This window comes from Cnephaeus nilssonii, assembly GCF_951640355.1.
Source record: "Cnephaeus nilssonii genome assembly, chromosome: 6".
Classification (NCBI taxonomy): domain Eukaryota; kingdom Metazoa; phylum Chordata; class Mammalia; order Chiroptera; family Vespertilionidae; genus Cnephaeus; species Cnephaeus nilssonii.
Window position 1 is genome coordinate 8,449,964 of NC_137077.1, and position 20,233 is coordinate 8,470,196.

The following is a 20,233-nucleotide window of genomic DNA, read 5'->3' on the forward strand; positions in this document are numbered from 1 at the left end:
GTGCAGGAGGCAGCCGATCAATGATTCTCATCATTGATGTTTCTACCTTGCTCTTTCTCTCCCTTCCTCTCTGAAATCAATAAAAATATATTTTAAAAATATGTATATACCAAACGAATTTGAAACGGGCTTTTCTCACTGACACTTCATGGAAGCCCCTCTGAGTGGACACAGAGACGGGACTCATTCTGGTTAAGAGCTATTGAATTTCCCATAGTGTGAACAGAATGCAGATTTTCAGCCATTCCCCCATTAGTACAACCCCAGGTGTTTCTCTCCGCCCCCCCTCTTCCTGTCTTTGTCTCTACAAACAATGAATGCCCATGCCCTTCACAGAAAACCGGAGGCTCCGTCCGTGGGTGCCTACCATGTACATGCACATCTCACAACAAGCAGTGGCTGCTGGGCCTGGTGGCCCTTGGGAGTCTCCCGGGGAGCTTGTCGTAAACAAGAGTCCAGACACCAGCCCGACCACATTTCCAAAATCAGAGCCTCCCAGGGTGGGGCCAGGGTTCCCCCGTGTGTGGGGAGGGTTCTGATGCCACCGTCCAGACTGGCGTTGGGACACCGCTGGGCCCTCCCACCAGCTGTGGGAGGGAGGTGTGTTATTATTTTGCCGGTGAACAAAAGGAGACTTGAAGTGCTTTGTCCAAGGTTCCAGATGTAGGGACAAAGCAGGGAAAGGGACAAAGGACCTGCTAGTTCCCAGTCCTCACGTACTGGTTTCTTTCTTATTTATCGATTGATTGATTGATTGATTTTTATTGATTTCAGAGAGGAAGGGAGAGGGAGAGTTAGGAACATCAATGATGAGAGAATCATTGATCAGCTGCCTCCTGCACACACACACACAACCCAGGCATGTGCCCTTGACTGGAATCAAACCCCGGACCCTTCAGTCCACAGGCCGACACTCTATCCACTGAGCCAAACCAGCCAGGGCTCAGGTACTCGTTTCTAAGGGAGTGCCTTGTCCCCTGGGCTCCCAGATCCCTTCAGCAAAAGGCTTCCCCTCTCCCAGATGGAGGGCTGCACATTAATATTCCAGTGGCTTTGGGGACTTAGGGAAAGGCTTGGGTTATGGATGGAGCTGGGCAGACAGGGCTTAAACCCTTCCGAACCCTCAGAGCGTGGTAGCTCTCCTCAGATTTGCTGAGAATTCAATGAGATGACATAGGTGAGGTGACGGGCAGTACAAGACTCACTTAGCAAGAACTCAAAACCCTGGTCGCCCTTGTTTCATTATGTCCAGTGTTGGCATGTTACATGCATCCCATGTGCTTCTCAAGACAGGCAGGTGAGGCCTCACTGGTTTCATGCTACAGGCAACAGAACTGAGCCCTCAGAGAGGTTCATGACTAACCTTAAAGGCAGAGCTATGAAGCAGAGAAGCAGGGACTTCAACCCAGGGGTCCTGCCTGGTTCCTAAGATTCACAGCACAGGACTCCGATTGTATCCCAGAACCCACTTGAGTCAGCCTAAGAGGGCAAGCCCATCCTCTGTGAAGGGGAACCTTATATCAAGCAGGGTTCCCCACAAAGAGTTGCCCACCACCTGCTTGAAGCTCACCCACCAACACTATTAACAGAACAGAAAACATCCAAACCAGCCCATGCCACCCACACCCTCATCCCTGCTGCCCACCGTTCAAGGCACAAGTGAGGGAAAGGGCCGTTCCCAGGGGCACAGAGCCCAAGAACAACACTTGAGGGTACTATCAGCAATGCAGTTTATTATTTCACAAAGTTAGAGACCAAGGCCACAGTGCTGTTAAACACCTCCCCCCACCCAAGCCTCCCTCCCCTCCCCCAAACCCACCCCAACCCTGCTGTTATAACAGAACACAACAAAATACCACAACACCACAGGCAGGCTGAGCTGAGAACAAAAAGCAGCTCCAACAAAAACAAGACAAAGACACAACATCCTGGCACGTTTATATGAAAAGGGCCCACGGGGCAACGGTCAGGCACGTCAACAAGCAGACCGCGAACCCGGGGCGCTTGGAGGTTCCAGCGGTTGCTACTTCTGGCCACGTCTTCTGGGCTCTGCTGCAGGAACGGGGAGGGGGGAAGGGGATGTCTGAGGGCCCAGCAGGACCCCTCGGTCCACATGGAAGTTCAGGGCATCGGCTGGATGTGCTTTTGGTTGGGAAGACGGCGCCGACTCCTTCCTCCTTGCCAGAGAGAGGGGGACCTGGGGGCACGGGAGGAGCGGACAGCTCCCCATGCCCACGGGATCTGCCCTCTCTAGAAAGAGGGCCCTCCGCTCGAGTCCACGGCCCAGGAGCCAACACGCTGCATTCACATGGCGTAAAGCCCCATGGCAACCGTTGCCACCAGAAAGCTGAGTGTGAGGACCCATCGGATGAGTGGTGCCCGGGAGAAGACACTGGCCTTCCCTCTGGGGGTCTCCGTGGGCGTCAAGTCTGAAAGAGAAAGGGGGTCCATGTCAACAACAGGTGGACAGAGGTGGGGTGTCTGAGTTCACAGAAACACAGCAGAGGGGTGTCAGCAGCCTCCAGTCCAGTCCCCCTCAATGCCAGGATTCTGCTAGAACACAAACAAGTGGCCCTCTAGCCACTGCTTGAATACCTTCCAAAGACAGGGAGCTCACTACTTGTCCAAGCTGTCTACTACTGCCCTTTCAACCAGCCCACACTGTGAGACCAGGCCCCCCAGGGGTACTCCAAGGGCGCACACTTTGAGAACTGGTGCATTCAGGCAATGTCACCTCATCCCACCAGGCAGCCAATCCCCTAGGGACTGGCCATGTTCCCACAGGGGTCCACGTGGTCCTGGCGCACACGGGAAAGCCACAGGGCAGGGGGGTTAGGGTGGCATCACGCAGGTGGTGAGCTTCACCTCAGCCTCTGAGGCATACGAGGGAGGGACTAAGACGCAGCAAGACCCCAAGGTTACGTGTCTTCCTAGCATCCCATGGCAGGGTGACAGCTGGGAATGGCTGCAGACTCCCCGCCCCACATCAGGGGTCTCTGTTCAGGAATCATTCAGGGGCCTCCAAGGAGCCCAAATCCAAGGAGGAAGGCTGTGCCCCTGACTTCGGAGGGTCCTCTGTGTGCAAGTCTCCACTTCGGAGCCAATGAACTAGAACGAACTCAACTGCCCTTGGTTTCAGGGATGGGGAAACTGAGGCAGGGGGAGCTTACACGGCTTGCCCAGAGTCACACACCGAAGGCTGACCTCTTGCCCTTTGGCCTGCACCCCTCTTTTTATTTAAAACATTCAGAAGACAGAAGAGTCGAGAGATACTGGAGCCCAGAGGAGACGCCGCTGCCCGGAGGCCCTCACCTTGCGTCCCGCTGCCAGCCCGCCGGCGGAGGCCCGGCTGCGGGGGGCTCTGGTCCTCGGCGTTCCGGGGCAGCAGCTCCTGCAGCTCCTCAAACAGCTGGAAGGCAGAAGACACGTGTCAGCGAGGGGTGGCACTGGCCCAGCTGCCGGGGGATTGGGAATCTTGCTATGAAATATTTAGGCCAAAACCCCTAAGAAAAATATTGACTGTTCCTGTACCTTTCATCCAGCTTAAGAGGTAAGACGTTACAAGTGCATTTGACTCGCTTGCCTGCCTGCTCTTCTCCAAACGCTCCCCAATACCCACCCTGGACTGAGGGTTCCCTGTCGCCATTCATGGCCTTCGTGTCTCTCTGCAGAGCACCGTTTCGTGAGTGGTACCGAGTCTATGCCGCCTGCTTTCCTCAGACTCTGTGAGTCCCCCTGGGAAAGCTGGTTTCAGGGGGGTATTCGTGAGCCGGGGTTTGCGATGAGGAAGCCACAGCTCCTACAGGTTAAGTGCCCGGACCCAGGCTAACCAGGGGTCAGGGGGCAAGAGCCAGCCCTCCGACGGGCTTTGGCTCAAAATCCCATTCTTCTCCAACCCCTGAGAGCCATGGATTTTCTTGGAAGGTCCACCGGCCAGCTTTGGTTTGCTGTCTGGGGGACTGCAAGGAAGGAGCAGGGAGCCAGGAGACCATGAGCTAGGAGTCCCGCCCCCAGAGCACCTCCAGGTGGGGGGAGAGCGACAGGACTGTCCAACATCCGGGCTAGGAGGAACCTCACCCCCCACTCGGAACACCCCCCACCTCAGTTCTGTCCACGAACCCCTCCTCCCAGGCTTTCCTCAAAGCCCACCTTGCCCGGGACTGGAGGCACGTCCTAGCTGGGCGGAGAGGCCCCGGGTCAGAGGCCACATCCGGGGCACCTACAACCTCTGCAGGGCCAACCTGGCAACACTCAAGTGCACACACAGCTTGAGTGTCGTCAGAGTCCGACAACTGACGCTCCTGCCCCCACGAGAACAGCAGCGAACATCAGAGGGCTGCCCCTGCGCCAGGCCCCGCGATGGCGGCTTTACTGGTATAAACTCGTTTAACCCTCACAGCTCCAAGAGGCAGGCACAACGACCTACTCATTCACAGACGGGAAACTGAGCTGGAGATTAAGGGGCTTGCCTAAGATCACCTAGCAGAACTAGAACCCAGGCTTCTGCCCTCCCAAATCGTGCCCCCCAATCTCTCCCCCACCCACCCCCCGCCTCCGATATAACAGGAGCAACAAACTGGAGTCAAGCCCTGGGCTGCCAGACCCTCACCTGAATGTTGAGCAGGAAGGCGGTCTTGGCCTCTTCGATGACCCTCCCCTTGACCTCAGGGGTCATCTCCAGAGAGTTCATGCGGGAGCGGTACAGCTGCTTGAACTTGGTGGCGCTGTCGATGTTGGGGAAGGTGAAGAAGGCCAGGCCCTCGCCGGAGCTGGGCAGGTCCAAGGCCTTCTGGGCAATCTTCCTGAGCACCTGGCCCCCCGACAGGTCACCCAGGTAGCGGGTGTAGGCGTGGGCCACCAGCAGCTCGGGCTGCCTGCGCCCCACCTCTTGGAGCCGCTGCACGTAGCGCCGGGTGGCCGGTGTGTAGGGGATGGTCTCCTGCCAGCGGGGCCCGTACCAGAAGGCCAAGTCCTGCTCCAGGGCCGCCCGGCGGTGCAGCTCCTCCGGGAAGTAGAGGGGGGCGTAGACCGGGTTCTCCTTGTTGCGCTCGATCTCCTCCTCCAGGGCCTTGTAGATGTGATACAGCGAGGCCATCACCAGCTGAAACCGGAGAGAGCAGGTCAGGACCCCCATCCCAACAGCAGCCCCCAGCCCCTCCCCAGCTGGGCTCCCACCTCCTGCCAGCCCCTCCGACCTCCCCACACTGATCACACACAAAACACTGATGACACACTTCCTGAGCCTAAAGCCTTTTTACCCCACAGGGTAAACACATGGCCTAACTTAATGCTATCCCCGTTTTACAGAAAAGCAAACGAAGGCTCAGGAGGGTCTGAGACGTTGAGGTTGCACAGCCGGTAAGAAATGGCGCTGGAATCCAGCCCAGATGCTACTAGGAAGCCTCGGTGGCTCTGAGCAAGGGGACGCCTGAATGAGAGCACCTTCCAGGGACGCAGTGCCTCTACTTTGACCTCTGGGTGGCCGGCTGCCGGGCCCCATTCTCCCTCCCGGAGGCCCACGCCGAACCCCACCACCTCTGGCTGCTGGGCTGGGCTGGGCTGACACGCCCGGTGCACCTTGGCTGGGGAATTCCTGTTTCACATAACACTCTGGCTGTGTGCAAAGGGAATAATCCTAAACGATCGGGCAGGACGGCACAGGTAAAGCACTGGGCACAGCCCGGCACGCAGGTGCAGCCTGGCACTCAAGCACTGAATCGGAGGCCGTGGTGATGAATGCCACCTCCTTCCGCATAATCTAAGCACCCACTCTCACAGACTTGTGCCCACTCTGAACTCAGTGGCTTAGCGGTAAGATCCAAATCTCCCCGGGGGCGGGTGGCGGATGGGGCATTCCAGCAGCCACTCCCTGCTCCCGCTGCCCCAGCCACTTAACAGCAAGTGGGTGTAAGTCATCTTTTTGAGGGGGAAAGAGGAAGGCGAAGAGGGAACAAGGGCTAGAGCCAGCACCCACAGGATGTAGGCAAGGGCCCCAAGCCACCTACAAGCGCTTGTTAAATCCCCCTTCGCTGGAGCACCTGAGGCTGGGCGTGGAGGGAGGCCCAGGATGGAAGAGAGAGAGGTGCCCGGAGCGGCGGGATGAAGCTCCCCGACCCTCTATGTGCAGCCTGAACAAGCCCTTCCTCGTGCTGCTGCTTTAACACTGGGCCCTTGTCTGGTTCTCTGTCGAGTGCGTCCTATTTGCATGAATTGCACAACGATGCTGGGAAACAGCAAAGTCGGCGTCTAGCATTAAGGGAGTGCTTAAGAAAACCCAATTCACAGGTGAAGGGAACGTTGCTCAGGGAGGTTAGGGTGAGGTGTCCACAGTCTTACTGTTAGGAAATGGTGGAGCCCTAACCGGTTTGGCTTAGTGGATAGAGCGGCGGCCTGCGGACTCAAGGGTCCCAGGTTCAATTCCGGTCAAGGGCATGTACCTTGGTTGCAGGCACATACCCACTAGGGAGTGTGCAGGAGGCAGCTGGTGGATGTTTCTCTCATCGATGTTTCTAACTCTCTATCCCTCTCCCTTCCTCTCTGTAAAAAAAATCAATAAAATATATTTTTTTTTAAAAAAAGGAAATGGTGGAGCCAGGACTCGAACCCATACTACCCCTTGCCTTCGAGGTAGATTAGAATTAAGTCAGGACACAAGCTCTGAAATGAGACCAACCTTGGCTTGACTTTGGCCTTTCCTATGTACTTAGTGGCTGTGTGACCGTCCATTAATTACTTAACCTCTCAGAGCCTTCCCTTCCTTCTCTTCCTTTTCAGGGTTGAGGCACAAATTAGGTACCAAGTGTGTAAAAAGCCCAGCTTGGAATAGGTGCTCAGTTGATGGCACTACTGCCCCGGCCCCTCCACAATACTATGTAGCAGGCTATGAATTTGCTGTGTGACCTTGGGTAAGTCACCTCCCCTCTCTGAGCCTCAATGTCATCATCTATAAAACGATTCTCTCAAGACATTCCTATCTGGTCCCTCAGCATCCCTCGTCCCAGTCCTACTGAAACACCTGCCTGAGCCTTGGGCACACCCACGTCTGTCACACCCTCCCCCAGGACACATACCTTAAAGCCCTCTCGAGTCACCTGGCCCTTCTGAAAGTTCCGCATGAACTCGGCATTCTCTGCCCGGGCGTGCACCTCCTTGGTGGCCTCCTTCAGGGCCTCTGACAAATCCTGGGGCATGCTGCAGAGGGAGGGGAGGGGGCGTTAATAAGGGGGTGGTTACGAGCAGGGTTCTTCCTGAAGCTTAGCTCCGAGGGTGCCCCTCGCCTGTAGGCAGGCCTTCAAAAGATTTCAGCTGTATTAGGCTTCCCCACAGAAGTAAGTCCAGCCTCCCATCTGTCTGGTCCACAGCCCACATTCCCAACTGCCTTCAGATGCAGGCCCATAGCCCTGGCAGGGTAGCTCAGTTGGTTAGACTGTCATCCGGGTACGCCAATGGGGTTGTGGGTTTGACCCACCGTCAGGGCACATACAAGTATCAACCAAGGAATGCATAAACAAGTGGAACAACAAATCAATGTTTCTCTCTCTCTCTTCCCCCCTTCCTCTCTCTCTAAAATCAATAAATAAATTTTTTAAAATGTAAAAAAAAAAAAAAAAAATGCAAGCCCATCAACACTCTTCAGTCACTAGGAGGCATTGTACTGTGGTCCCCAAAACCCAGGGGGAAAGCCTGGCTGTCATTGGAAAGGGAGGAGGAGCAGAGGGCGGGGTGAGCCCTGTGCTCAGTGTCTGATTGCGCTGAGGCGCTTTTAGAGCGAAGATTGAACTCATTTATTTTGTGGAGGTTTCAGGTCCAAATCTCATTACCCGCTATGATATACTCATTATAAAATACGTGTGTTAAAATGCCCGAGTAAAGCAGTGCTTTCCTAAAAATAAAATAACAAGTTTCCGGGAGTATTTCTGTGGTTTGTCTGTGCTTCTTTTCCACAGAATTGCCATTTCTCCTTTCTCTCCCACCCGCACCCCTTCCGAGAAACAAACACCCCCTGTCCCGTGCATGCAGACAAATCCTTGGGAGAAGGGAAGGAGCCACGCTTGGACCGATGACCAAGGTCCAAATCCCAGCCAGACACCTGCTGGCGGAGCGACCCTGGGCTTGCTGCTTCCTGGGCTGTAAAGTGGGGACGCCGTGGCCACCGCGAGGTCTGACAGCTGCGGGGAGGTGGGCTTGGCCCAGGGCGGCCTGGGCAGAGCCCCGCAGCCGGGCCCCGCAGCCCGAGGGACCCTCGGTCATTACGCAGAGGCACCGCCAAGCACACTCCAAAGTGCAAATACTGGCAACGAAGCTGGGCACCCTAGCAACACTGCCATGGTCACCCAGGTCCCCGCCAGGGAGCCGGCATGTGAGTCACCTTCCGCCCCTCAACTAACTCAGGGGTGCGGAGAGGATGGGCGCCCAGACCCTCCTCGCTCCCAACCCCGGGCCGGGCTCAGCGCGGGGCTCCCGGCTCTGTCTGGGCGGGCAGGGAGGGCAGGTCCCCGCGCCCGTCCCGTCCCGTCCCGTCCCCGTCCCCCGCCCAGTGCTTGCCTGTCGGGCTGCGGGCGCTCCATCTGGGCGGCTAAGGCTCACTCGGGACCGGCGCTGGCTCGGGACTGGCTCCGACGACGCTGGCTCGGGATCGGCTCAGGATCGGCTCAGGATCGACTCGGGACCGGCTCGGGATCGGCTCGGGATCAGCTCGGGACCGGCTCGGGACTGGCTCGGGACTGGCTCCGACGTCTGGAGACGGTGGGAGAAGGCGAGCGAGTGACAGAGCTGAGCCCGGCCGCGCCGTCTATTTATATCCGGAGGGGGTCACGTGGCTGCCGCCCAACAGCTGATCCCGGTTCAGGCGCGACACCGCGACACCCCCGCCCGCCCGCGCCCTCGCCGGCGTGGGTGGAGGGGGGGTGGCGGGGCAGCGGTCACATGAGCCTTGGAAAACAAAGCAAAGCTTTTAGAAACAGAACGTAAAAAAAAGGGGAAAAAAAGCTCATCTGGAAATCTGAGCAGCTGTGTGTGATTTTGCTCCTTCCAAACACCCGCCCCCAGGGATGGGGCTTGAGGCACCCAGGAGTCCAGGGTTCCAGAGAGCTGGGAGAAGCGCATCTCAGAGGTGGAGGCTGGTGGGCAGCAGGGGAGCCCGCAGTGACCAGGGGTTCCTAGCGCTCAGTCCAGGCTGCTTCTCATTCCAACTGGCAGCGCCGGGCTCGGCTGGAACAGACGCCCCCATCCCCAACCCCAACCCCCAGGCAGAGGAGGCCGGGGCAGCGCGGGCTGGTTCCGTCCTCTGGCCCACTGTGGAGCTCGCAGCCCTCCCCCCTGCTTATTCAGCTTCCTGACTTCCCCTTCCCGCTCCTCGAGCCGCAGGAATGATCCAGACGGTCTTCTCCTGCGATCTGCCAAACAAGCCCCCCTCCCACCCTCCCACCCCCATTCCACATCCTAATCCCAGAACCTGCGAATGTGTTCCTTTCCAGGGCAAAAGGGATTTTGCAGATGTGAGTACATTAGCGATCTTGTAATGGGAGATTATCCTGGATTATCCAAGTGAGCCCAATGCAATCACAAAGTCCTTGTAAGAGCGGGGCTGCAGGGTTACAGGCACAGAAAGGGGTGTGACAGGAGAAGCAGAGGACTGGGAGAGAGACTAGGAGATGCTCGGTGAAGGTGGAGTTAGGGACCACCAGCCCAGAAAGCAGGCAGCCTCAGAAGCCAGAAACGGTGAGCAAGTGGATTCTCCTTAGAACTCCAGGGGGGACGCAGCCCTGCCAACCTAGGACTCTGACCTCCAGAGAATAAATTACATCAACATCGAATAGGTTAATAGTCCTTGCGGATGAATTCAAGGTTACAGATTTTAGAATAGGGAGGACACCCTGGACTTTCTGGGTGGGCCCAGGCTAAGCACAGGAGTCCTGGAGAGTCCAGAACTTTCCCTGGCGGTGGCAGAAGACAGAAAGATGGCGAGGGTGAGGGGACTCAGGGATTGCAGTGTTCAATCCGAGTCAAGGCAAGAATTTCCGAATAGGAAAGGGGGATGTGAGAGAGAATTGCACTCAAGGATAACTCCAGAGTTTTGGGGTTCAACCAGCTGGGAAGACAGAACTGCCGGTTTACTGCGCTGGGGGAAGCTCAGCAGCTCAGTGTCAGACAAATAAATGTTGAGCTGTGTGGACAGGGGCTTTGCAAACAATGTGATAAACAGGAGTCCTTTGTCCTCTTCTAGAAGTTTCACTTCCTCCTGCCTGCCTGGAAAGCTGCCCTTTCACCCACCAGAGGGAGGCTGAGGAAGCAGCCAGTGACTCAGCAAAACCCGCCTGTCTCCATGAGTCCCCCCTCCCAACCATGACACAGCAGAAATGCAGCTGCACGTGGCGAGTGAGGAAATCTCGACTCAGCACTCCGGGCGCCGCCTGCAGCCTGGAAAAAGAGAAGCGGTTTGGGCTGCAGGGAGGGGCCAGATTGTGGCTCTGGAGCTTCTCAGAGTGACGAGCAGAGGCGAGGCCCCAGCTAAGGGGGAGTCTCTTGTTTCTGCTGGGCGGTGTCCCGGGAAAATGGAGAGACCCCCTCCTGAGCTTCCCTGATAAATGAGGTCACACAGGGTATCCTGAGCCCGCACAGACCCCAGAGGACATGCCTGGGACCCCGGGGCAGCCTAAACGGAGCACCGCCTTCCTCACACGGCAGACAAGCCCACACACTGGACGGGGGAGCTGCCTGGGGTGTCAGCAGGTTGAAACCCCCTCACAGACAGGGGGAAATGTTTGCTGCGGGTGTAACAGACAGGAGGGGAGCACTCCTCATGAAAGAGCTCGGGAAAGAAGTTAGACAGTCGCCAGGAAAGGTGAACATTTAATACCGGTGTTAACGTAAGAAACATTCAAAACTAAAGAATTTTCTGAGTGCTCACTTCGGCAGCACATATACTAAACTTGGAACGATACAGCGACGATTAGCATCGCCCCTGCGCAAGGATGACACACAAATTCGTGAAGCGGGCCATTTTTTTTTTTAAAGAATTTTTTTGAGTTTATTTGAGCCAAACCTGACCATTGCCAGGAAGCAGAATCTCAACGGATTGCTCCAGAGAATGGCAATCAGAGGAGGAGACATAAGTGGGTTATGTGAAATCTATTGGTGCTCAATTAGCAAAGAGTGTGTCAGGGGACCTCTGGATTGGATAAAAAGTAAAGTGATAGACATACTTCTTTTACTTAGATGGGTGCAGCATAGTTAACAGTCAACAACTAACTCAGTAACAATGAAGGGGTTTATGGTCTGGCCGAGCCTGTGCTTTGAGGGGTCCGGAAAAGGGGAAATTACTTTGTTTTTGCAAAGGCGTGTTAATTAGACACATCATCTTAGAAAGGCTTAGTGAAGGTGAAGATGAACGTTTGTTAGGGGAAAATACTGCCTTAGGACATGCCTGCCCACCCTAAAGGGCTTTCAGTTAGGAAAAAAGTTTTCATTTCAGACCATCCTTTGTGGTTACTCAGGTCTCTAAGTTTGCAAGGTGGCCAGGCACCCTTCTCTGCGCTAGTCAGGGTAGCAGGTGGCCCCTTTTTGTCCGCTCTGGGTGCTGATCATGAGCCTCCTGGGAGGGCTGGGAGCCAAAAAGGTCAGGAGAAGACCAGCTGGCGATGGAACACCTTTCCATCCATTCTTGGTCTCCCTTACTCCCCCTCTTGTCCCTAATTTCGCAGATTAGGCAACTGAGGTGACTGCAGCCTTCTGTCGCTCTGAAACCAGACAACCACTGGGTCCCGGCTGCCTGTCGCTACTTGAGCCAATTAAGCAGAGACAGGGTTGAATCATATATATGAGTGCTTATTCCAACGATGCCGGCAGTATGGGAGAGCAGCAGGTCATCCACGAACATCTGTTCTGCACCCCCATAAACCAGCTGCTTATTGGGGAGGACAAACATTACATGGGGAAGTAGGCAATGTGGGCTGGGGATTGGACTTCATTGTCTGGACAAGAAGGTTGTTCATCTTTCCATGGTAACAGGTAGTTCTCCAATGAGAATGGACTACATTCCAAGGTTGACTCCCAGGTCCCGGGGTGCACAGCTCCCGGCCAGGTTAGACTGTGCTTTCTGTAATCAGAACCAAACAACCAAGGTTAACAGAGCATGATTAATATTTCTTATAGCTATAGCAAGTCCCCAATATTCAGTTTCTGCTCCTAACAGCTCCCCATTGCCCTTGGGAGAAAGTACGAGCTCTCTAGCCTGGCACACCTTGCCCTCTGTCCTGGTCCTCCTGCCCAGAATGCCCTCTCACCCATTTGCCAAGCTCGTCATCTTCCAATACTCAGCCCAGAAAGGGATCCTGGACCGCAAAGAAAGAGCTAAATCTATAAAATTTATTCTATAGAATAAATCATAAAGGAAAATCTTGGTGATCTTAGATTTGGCAGATTTGTCAAATACAGCACAAAACGTCAGGGGAAAAATTCAACCAATGGAACTTTATAAAAAAAAAACCCACAAACTTTTGTTCTTCAAAAAACAATGTTATGAAAAGATGTTCAACTTCATAGGTCATCAGGAAAATGCAAATTAAAGCCACAATGAGATACCACTACCTTTTTTTTTTTTTTTACTACACACCTATTTATTTATTTTTTAAATATATTTTATTGATTTTTTACAGAGGAAGGGAGAGGGATAGAGAGTTAGAAACATCGATGAGAGAGAAACATCGATCAGCTGCCTCTTGCACACCCCCTACTGGGGATGTGCCCGCAACCAAGGTACATGCCCTTGACTGGAATCGAACCCGGGACCTTTCAGTCCGCAGGCTGACGCTCTATCCACTGAGCCAAACCGGTTTCGGCTACACACCTATTTAAATGGCTAAAATTAAAAAGACTGTTGCCCGGGCTGGGTAGCTTAGTTGGTTATGTTAGGGGCAGAAATAGAATATTGGGGACTAGTTATAGTTATAAGAAGTATTAATCCTGCTCTGTTAACCTTGATTGTTTGGTTCTGATTAAAGAAAGCACATTCTAACCTGGCTGGGAGCTGTATGCCCCCGGGGCCCGGGAGTCAACCTTGGAATGTAGTCCATTATCTTGGAAAGATTAACAATCTTATTGACCAAACAATGGAGGCCCACCCACATTGCCTGTACCCTGTAACCATTCTTATTCCTTTTGCCCACTTCCCATGTAACCTTTGTCCTACCCGATATAAGCAGCTGGTTTGGGGGAGTGTGCACAGCCGATTTTTGTGGAGGACCGGCTGCTCTCCCACACTGCCCGCATTATCGGAATAAACACTCATATATGATTCAACCCTGTTTCTGCTTAATTGACTCAAGTAGAGACAGGCATTGGTTGTCCAGTTTTCGTTAGAGTGTCATCTCAATTTGCCAAGGTTTCCGGTTTGATCCTTGGTCCGGACACATACAAAAATTAACCAATGATGCACCCTTATGTTCATAGCAGCACAATTCACCATAGCTAAGATTTGGAAACAGCCTAAGTGCCCATCAGCAGATGAGTGGATTAAAAAACTGTGGTACATCTACACAATGGAATACTACGCTGCTGTAAAAAGGAAGGAACTCCTACCATTTGCAACAGCATGGATGGACCTGGAGTGCATTATGCTAAGCGAAATAAGTCAGTCAGAGAAAGATAAATATCACATGATCTCACTCATTTGTGGAAAACAATGAACAACATAAACTGATGAACAAAAACAGATTCAGAGACCGAGAAGCATTGATCACATGATCGAACCTCAGAGGGAAGGTAGGGGAGGGTGAGGGGAAGGGAGAGAGGTCAACCAAAGGACTTGTATGCATGCATATAAGCATAACCAATGGACACAGACACCAGGGGGGTGGGGGCATGAGCGGGGGATGGGGTGGGAGGTGGGGGGGCAATGGAGGGATAAGGACACATATGCAATACCTTAATCAATAAAGAAAAAAAAGAACCAATGAATGTGTGGAACAACAATTGATGTTTCTCTCTTTCTCTCTCAAATCTACGAAGAGGGGTTTACAAAGGACCGTGAGGAAACTTTGGGGAGTGGTGAATAAGTTCCTTATCTTGATTGTGGAGATGGTATCACAGGTTGTACTTATTTTTAAATATATATATTTTATTGATTTTTTACAGAGAGGAAGGGAGAGAGATAGAGAGTTAGAAACATCGATGAGAGAGAAACATTGATCAGCTGCCTCCCACACACTCCCCTTGGTATGTGCCAGTAACCAAGGTACATGCCCTTGTCCGGAATCGGACCTGGAACCCTTGAGTCCGCAGGCCGATGCTCTATCCACTGAACCAAACTGGTCAGGGCAGGTTGTACTTATTAAAACTAATCAAATTATACACTTGAAATATGTAAAGTTTTGTATGTCAATTACATTTATTAAAAAGATAATTTAAAATTTTTCTATTTTTTCATTAATTGACCCTAGAGAAAGGGAAACATCCATCTGCCGTTCCACTCCTCCATGCATTCATTGGTTGACTCCCGCAACCTCGGTGTATCTGGACGTTGCTCCAACCAACCGAGCTCCCGGGCCAGAGCAACTATATCTTACTAAAGCTGTGGGACAGACTCAGCCTAGACTTTCCTGATGTTTTCCCTTCACATGATGGGGCCTCCCCTGAGTTCCCTGTGTCCCAGGGGCCCCCACCCCGAAGGTGAGCTCTATGAGGGCAGCAAGGACCTTGTGGAGTTTACCTCCCTATCCCAGAGCCTGGCACAAGGCAGCCAGTCCTCACATTTTTCATGAATGAGGCTTAGCTGAGTTAAATTCCCTGCCTATGGTCACACAGCTCACCTGGGACTCAAGATCAGGTACATCTGTCTCTAAAACACAACTCAAGTTCAACAACCACCAGCTGTCCAGAGACTCTGAGCTTGAGGCCGTGGGGGCAGGGTAGACAAAGCAACATCTTTCTCCAACAATGTCCAGCCTCCGCTAGCACAGGCCAGTGATGGCCTGGCCAACAGGGAGCCTGACTGTGGCCCCAGGACCTGGTCCAACTGACCAGGGCACCTCCAGGTAGTGCAGACTGTTAACAGCAATGAGCTCTTAGCAAAAGAACTGCAGTCCAATCTGGTATCCACGACTTATGTCCGTGCACTTTAATCCCTCTCAGCTTTTGTTTTCTCGTCTGTCGAAATCAGCTCAAGGGGATGTGGTGAGAATTCAGTCGGTTTAATATCTGTAAGAAGCTCAGTACGGGGCCGGGGGTGGGAGGGGTTGGCACAGAGGAACCTCAGGTTTGGTCAGAGAGCCACATCCGGTTCCTCTCAGGATTCCGCCAGAGCCTTTTCCTATCTAGAAATTTCTGGATGGTTCTGAGTAAGGTGGGGTCACTAACATCTGCCAAACCTTACTCTCATTTGGGAGTTTTGAATCTCAGATACCTGATCTTTACTTTTCTTTTTCTCTCTAAAAGTAAACGACTTTGAAATGATTTCAAATGTCCAGGGAAGCTGCAAGAAAAAAAAGTACAGAGGATTCCTGTATATTGTCACCTAGATTCAGCAGTATTTTGTCATATTTGTTTTACCCCTCATTCTCTCTCTCCATCACATACATACATACATACATACATACCAGTACATTATATATATATTATACATATTTCTGGCTCATTTGATAGTAAGTTGCTGGCATCATGTCCCTTTACCCCCAGATTCTTTAGCAGGATAGTTTTTTGTAACCGCAGTACAATCACAGACACCAGGATTTGACTCCCATACACATTCCTTCCTAAAGCCTATACACCGCATTCACCTATTGCCCTGGGGTTCCAACCCAGGTCCTGCCTTGCATTTCCTTGTCCTGCTTCTTTGCTCCCGGCAGCCAGCGTTTCATGATCTTGTTTTGGGAAAGTTCCGGCCGGCTATTTGGCCTTTGTCCCTCTAATTGGGATCGCAATGTCCACCCCACCCTGCTCTACGACTTAATGAAGCCCCCTGGCCTGTGGGAGGCCACTGAGAAACATTCGCTTCCTAAATCGGGGACAGGGAGGACAACAGGCTGAGAGCCTGTGGGAGGAGGGGGGAGGGGGGACTTGGCTTTGCCAGGACTCTGAGGTCAGCCAGTACGTGCCGGGCCCCAGGGAGTCGCTGCCTCTGTTCCACCAGACGCCAGGACTTTGGCCCAAGGGATTAAACCGTGGCAGCTGACAGCGTGACTCAGCGAAAACAGACCTCGGGACCGTGACTCAGCAAAAAGCCGCCGGTGTCCTTGACTCAGCAAGAAAGGCGCTGCCTCGCGCCGGCTGGGGAAAGGATTACTCAGCAGATCGGGCGCCACAGCGGTCCCTGGGTGGGAACCCCGCGCGCCTCTGTACCCCGACCCCTGCCGCATCACCTCTCCCCGCGCAGGGCTGTTGGGCGGCTTAGAGCCCTGCAGTGGCAGACCCTCACTGGGGACCTTAACAAATTATATGTAAAAAACAATAAAATAACACAAATACAGCTTAAGAAACAGGTCTCTCCCCAGCAGGGTGGTAACGGCGGAAGCGGCCTGGGAGCCTGTTGGCAGGATTGAGTGATGGGACGACGTCCTTCTGCCCAATTCAAGGCACACTTGGTGTCTCTGTTTTCTCAAGTTAGTACAAGCCCCTTTCATGTAAGCACTACTTCAAAGGCTGCACAAAAATCCATTCAGTGGGCCCAGCCCGTGCTGTTAAAGGATTGCTTCCTATTTGTTTTTCCTATTGAAAGAGAAAGATAAGAAGGGGTATTTAAAACAAACAAAAAGTAATCTCAGTGGCTTTCACACACTAGGGGAAGGGCATAATTCATGTCAGAGAATTGTCTCTTTTATTTTTTAATATACTTCGATCTCTCTCTCCTACCAGGAGCCTGCCTTCCCCTCCCCGCCAAGGTCTGGATGGAAAGGTGAGGCAAAGGGAGGAAGAAGGGGAGGGGGAGGGTCCGGGAGGCCCAGGTCCGGGAAGCAGGTCATAGGGGGAATGGGCATGTGATGAGAATAGGACACAGTGGTTTAATGGTTATTCACCTTACTAACTCTGGGTAAGAGGTTTTCTTACAGACCCTGGGAACCTGGGGGCTGTGTCGCAAGAAGGGAAACAGGGCTATAAAAAGAAATGCACTTTAAAAGCAGACCGAGGACAGGACATGCTTTGACTGGGTTGCTGTGCCTGGACCCTGACCCTGTTCCAGGAGCCGGCCTCAGGAATGTTGACCATTCTGCGGCCCCAGGGCCGGGCGGGGCTGAGTGTTCCAACATCCTGGAAGATTAGCCACCTTGTTATCGGGCTTTGAGCACCTGAAGGCTAGACCTGGGGGGGCGCGGGGAGGGCAATTTCCAAGGTGACCTGCTGCTCTCCCATGCAGCTGTGTTATTGTAACAAACGCTCAGATATGATTCAACTCTGTCTCTGCTTAGTTTGGCTCGAGTAGTGACAGGCAGCCCCGGACCTGTTTAGTGTCCGGCATCACAGGTAAGTAAGCTGGTTTCTCGGGGATGCAAAGGAGGCTTTGTGCCCAGGGCTCCACACAAGTGTTTTAATGAAATTTCTCTCAAAATCAGAAAGGGAAAAAGAAAGAATGCAATAATAATAAATATAGACTAGTGAAGCCAGCCTGGCTTTATCTATATTCATCTTTATGCTACTGCAGTCCTCAACTGTAATTTTATTTTATTTATTTTTAATATATTTTTATTTATGTCGGAGAGGGAGAGAGAGGCAGGGAGAGATAGAAACATCAACGATGAGAATCACTGCCTCTTTCACGTCCCCCACTGGGGATGGAGCCCGCAACCCGGGCACGTGCCCTGACCAGGAATCAAACCATGACCTCCTCAGGGGTTCATAGGTCGATGCTCAACCACTGAGCCACACCAGCTGAGCAAATAAAAATATATTTGCTTTATCACTCATTCTCTCTGTCCAGTACACACATACACACATTATATATATATATACTTCTGGCTCATTATATATTTTTAAAAAGTGTTTTATGCTTTTTTTGATAATGGGTTTAACTAGAACTCCAAGAGCAGAATTCCTGGGCCAACTGTAGATATATGTTTAAGGTTTCTGGAGTGTTTTACTTGATTATAGGTAAAAGTAAATTATTAATTTTTATAACTTTAAATACGCCCTACATTTCTATAGAAAATGTAACTTTTATCATCGGGGCTGGGGGTGGGGCAAGTTTGAGTGACAGCAGGAGGAAGGACACATCAGTGCTCTGATTGGCTGGGAGTGGAGGCCTGCGGGCTCCAGGGAGAGGCCCACTCTGCCGCTTCCAGGGAGGGAGGAGCCTTGTCACAGGCTGGGTGGCATGACTTTGACCTGAGCAGCTGGCTAGGCAGCTGGTGTGTGTGTCCCGTGTGCTGGGAGTGATGGTGCGGGGAGCAGGCCTGCTCGGGGGAGAAGGTGGGTGGGGTTGAAGGTGCAGGGACAGCTCTCCCTCCTACCAGGAACCCAGCTTTGGCTCGGTGGGAAGGAGAAACACGTGGACTGAAAAGGCCTCTTTGTGCCCCTGTAGAGTTTGGGGTGAAGCTCAAGGTAGCCTTAGGTCTGTTATGGGCGGAAATGTGGTCCCCCAAAATCATATGTCAAGGCCCTAATCCCAATACCTCAGAATGTGATTGTGTTTTTAAAAATATTTGTATTGATTTCAGAGAGGAAGGAAGTGGGGGAGAGAGAGAGAAACATCAGTGATGACAGAAAATCATTAATTGGCTGCCTGCTGCACACCCCACATGGGGGATTGAACCGTGACCTCCTGGTTCACAGGTCAAACCGTGACCTCCTGGTTCACTGAGCCACACAGGCCGGGCAGAATGTGGCTGTATTTGGAGACTGGGTGAGGACGAGGCGAGGAAGTTAGGTGGGCCCTAACCCTAAGCCACTGTGTCCTTCCAGGCAGAGGCATAGCCCACAGAGCGCGGGCACAGGGGAGGCCTGGAGGACACAGGGAGCTGCCTGCAACCTCGGAGAGAGGCCCCGGAAGAGGCCAAACCCGCTGCCGCGTGGACTTTGAACCTGTGGGTCTGTGAGGGAAATTTCTACTGTTTCAGCCGCCCAGTCTGTGGTGCCTGGTTATGGCACAGGGTCCTAGACTCTAAAACCGGAAGGGGCTCTGCATTAGCAGGCTCATCAACCACCCCTTCCCGTCTGCTTCTCTCCTTCTCCCTTTTCCCTTAGAAGAAATGTCAGGCCTACCACAAAGCTGAAATGAATAGCGCCATGAACCCCACGCCCCCTGTCCTCAGGCCCGCACTGCTGGTGACGTGCTGCGTCTGTTTCTCTCGCTCTTTCCTCGTTGCTTATTTTCCTTCCGGACCCACGGGGAAGTACGTTGCAGGCATCAGGACACCTCACCCATCAGAGCGAGGACACAGTCACATTGTCATTATGATGCCAAAGAGAGGGAATGCTGATTCTGCAATGTCCCTGAGTATCAGCCCACATGCAACTTTCCCCCCTGGTTCTCCAAAGCGGTTCTTAGGGTCCCCTTCCCCCCAATTCAGTCCAGGTTGTCTTGTCAGTGTCCTTCATGACATAGATTCCATGGACTCAAAGAATTGCTGTTGTTTTTTAAATATATTTTATTGATTTTAGAGAAGAAGAGGGAGAGAGAGAAACATCAATGAGGAGAGAGAATCATTGATTGGCTGCCTCCTACACGCCCCCTACTGGGGACGGAGCCCGCAACCCAGGCATGTGTTCTTGGCCGGAATAGAACCAGGGATCCTTCAGTCTGCAGGCTGATGCTCTATCCGCTGAGCCAAACCAGCTAGGGCTCAAAGAATTGTTTTGAAGAGACAGGTTGGTTACATTGAAAGTGTCCCATGTTCCAGATTTGTCTCACCCAGCTGATGGGTGGCAGAGTTCAGAAGCATTTCAGTACCAGATTTTTAATTTGCTTTGATCAGGCCTGTGATTGATTGTGTAGGACAGGAAAAGTGCCTTTGTGTCGAACGGGAAGTGGTCACTGAGCAAGGGGAAACGGGATCTATTAATATACATGACACTGTTCTTCCTTCTATTAAAAAAAATTATATATATATATATATATATATATATATATATACACACACACACACACACACACACACACATTTATTCATTTCAGAGAGGAAGTGAGAGGGAGGGAGAGTTTGCAACATCCTATATACACTGAGTGGCCAGATTATTATGATCTCTGAACACACAATAATCTGGCCACTCAGTGTATATCCTATATAATAAAAGGCTAATATGCAAA

The 20,233-nt window shown here is 52.4% G+C and overlaps 1 protein-coding gene across 1 annotated transcript; it reads right to left on the reverse strand.

Moving 5' to 3' along the window:
* Window positions 1–1,830: 1,830 nt before the first annotated feature.
* HMOX1 (heme oxygenase 1) lies at window positions 1,831–8,780 on the reverse strand. Its single transcript, XM_079775205.1, has 5 exons — window positions 8,545–8,780; window positions 7,071–7,191; window positions 4,610–5,101; window positions 3,313–3,409; window positions 1,831–2,429 (listed from the first exon to the last, which is right to left on the reverse strand). Exons 1-5 carry the CDS (start codon window positions 8,565–8,567, stop codon window positions 2,305–2,307), a joined length of 858 nt encoding a protein of 285 aa, XP_079631331.1. The 5' UTR covers window positions 8,568–8,780; the 3' UTR covers window positions 1,831–2,304.
* Between the last annotated feature and the right edge of the window lie 11,453 nt (window positions 8,781–20,233).

Coding starts and splice junctions, on each gene's coding strand:
- HMOX1 (XM_079775205.1), bottom strand. CDS start 8,567: ATGGAGCGCCCGCAGCCCGACAG. Junction 5,102..7,070: donor TGACTCGAGAGGGCTTTAAG/GTATGTGTCCTG, acceptor CTCCGGTTTCAG/CTGGTGATGGCCTCGCTGTA. Junction 2,430..3,312: donor GGCTGGCAGCGGGACGCAAG/GTGAGGGCCTCC, acceptor TTTCTCTTTCAG/ACTTGACGCCCACGGAGACC.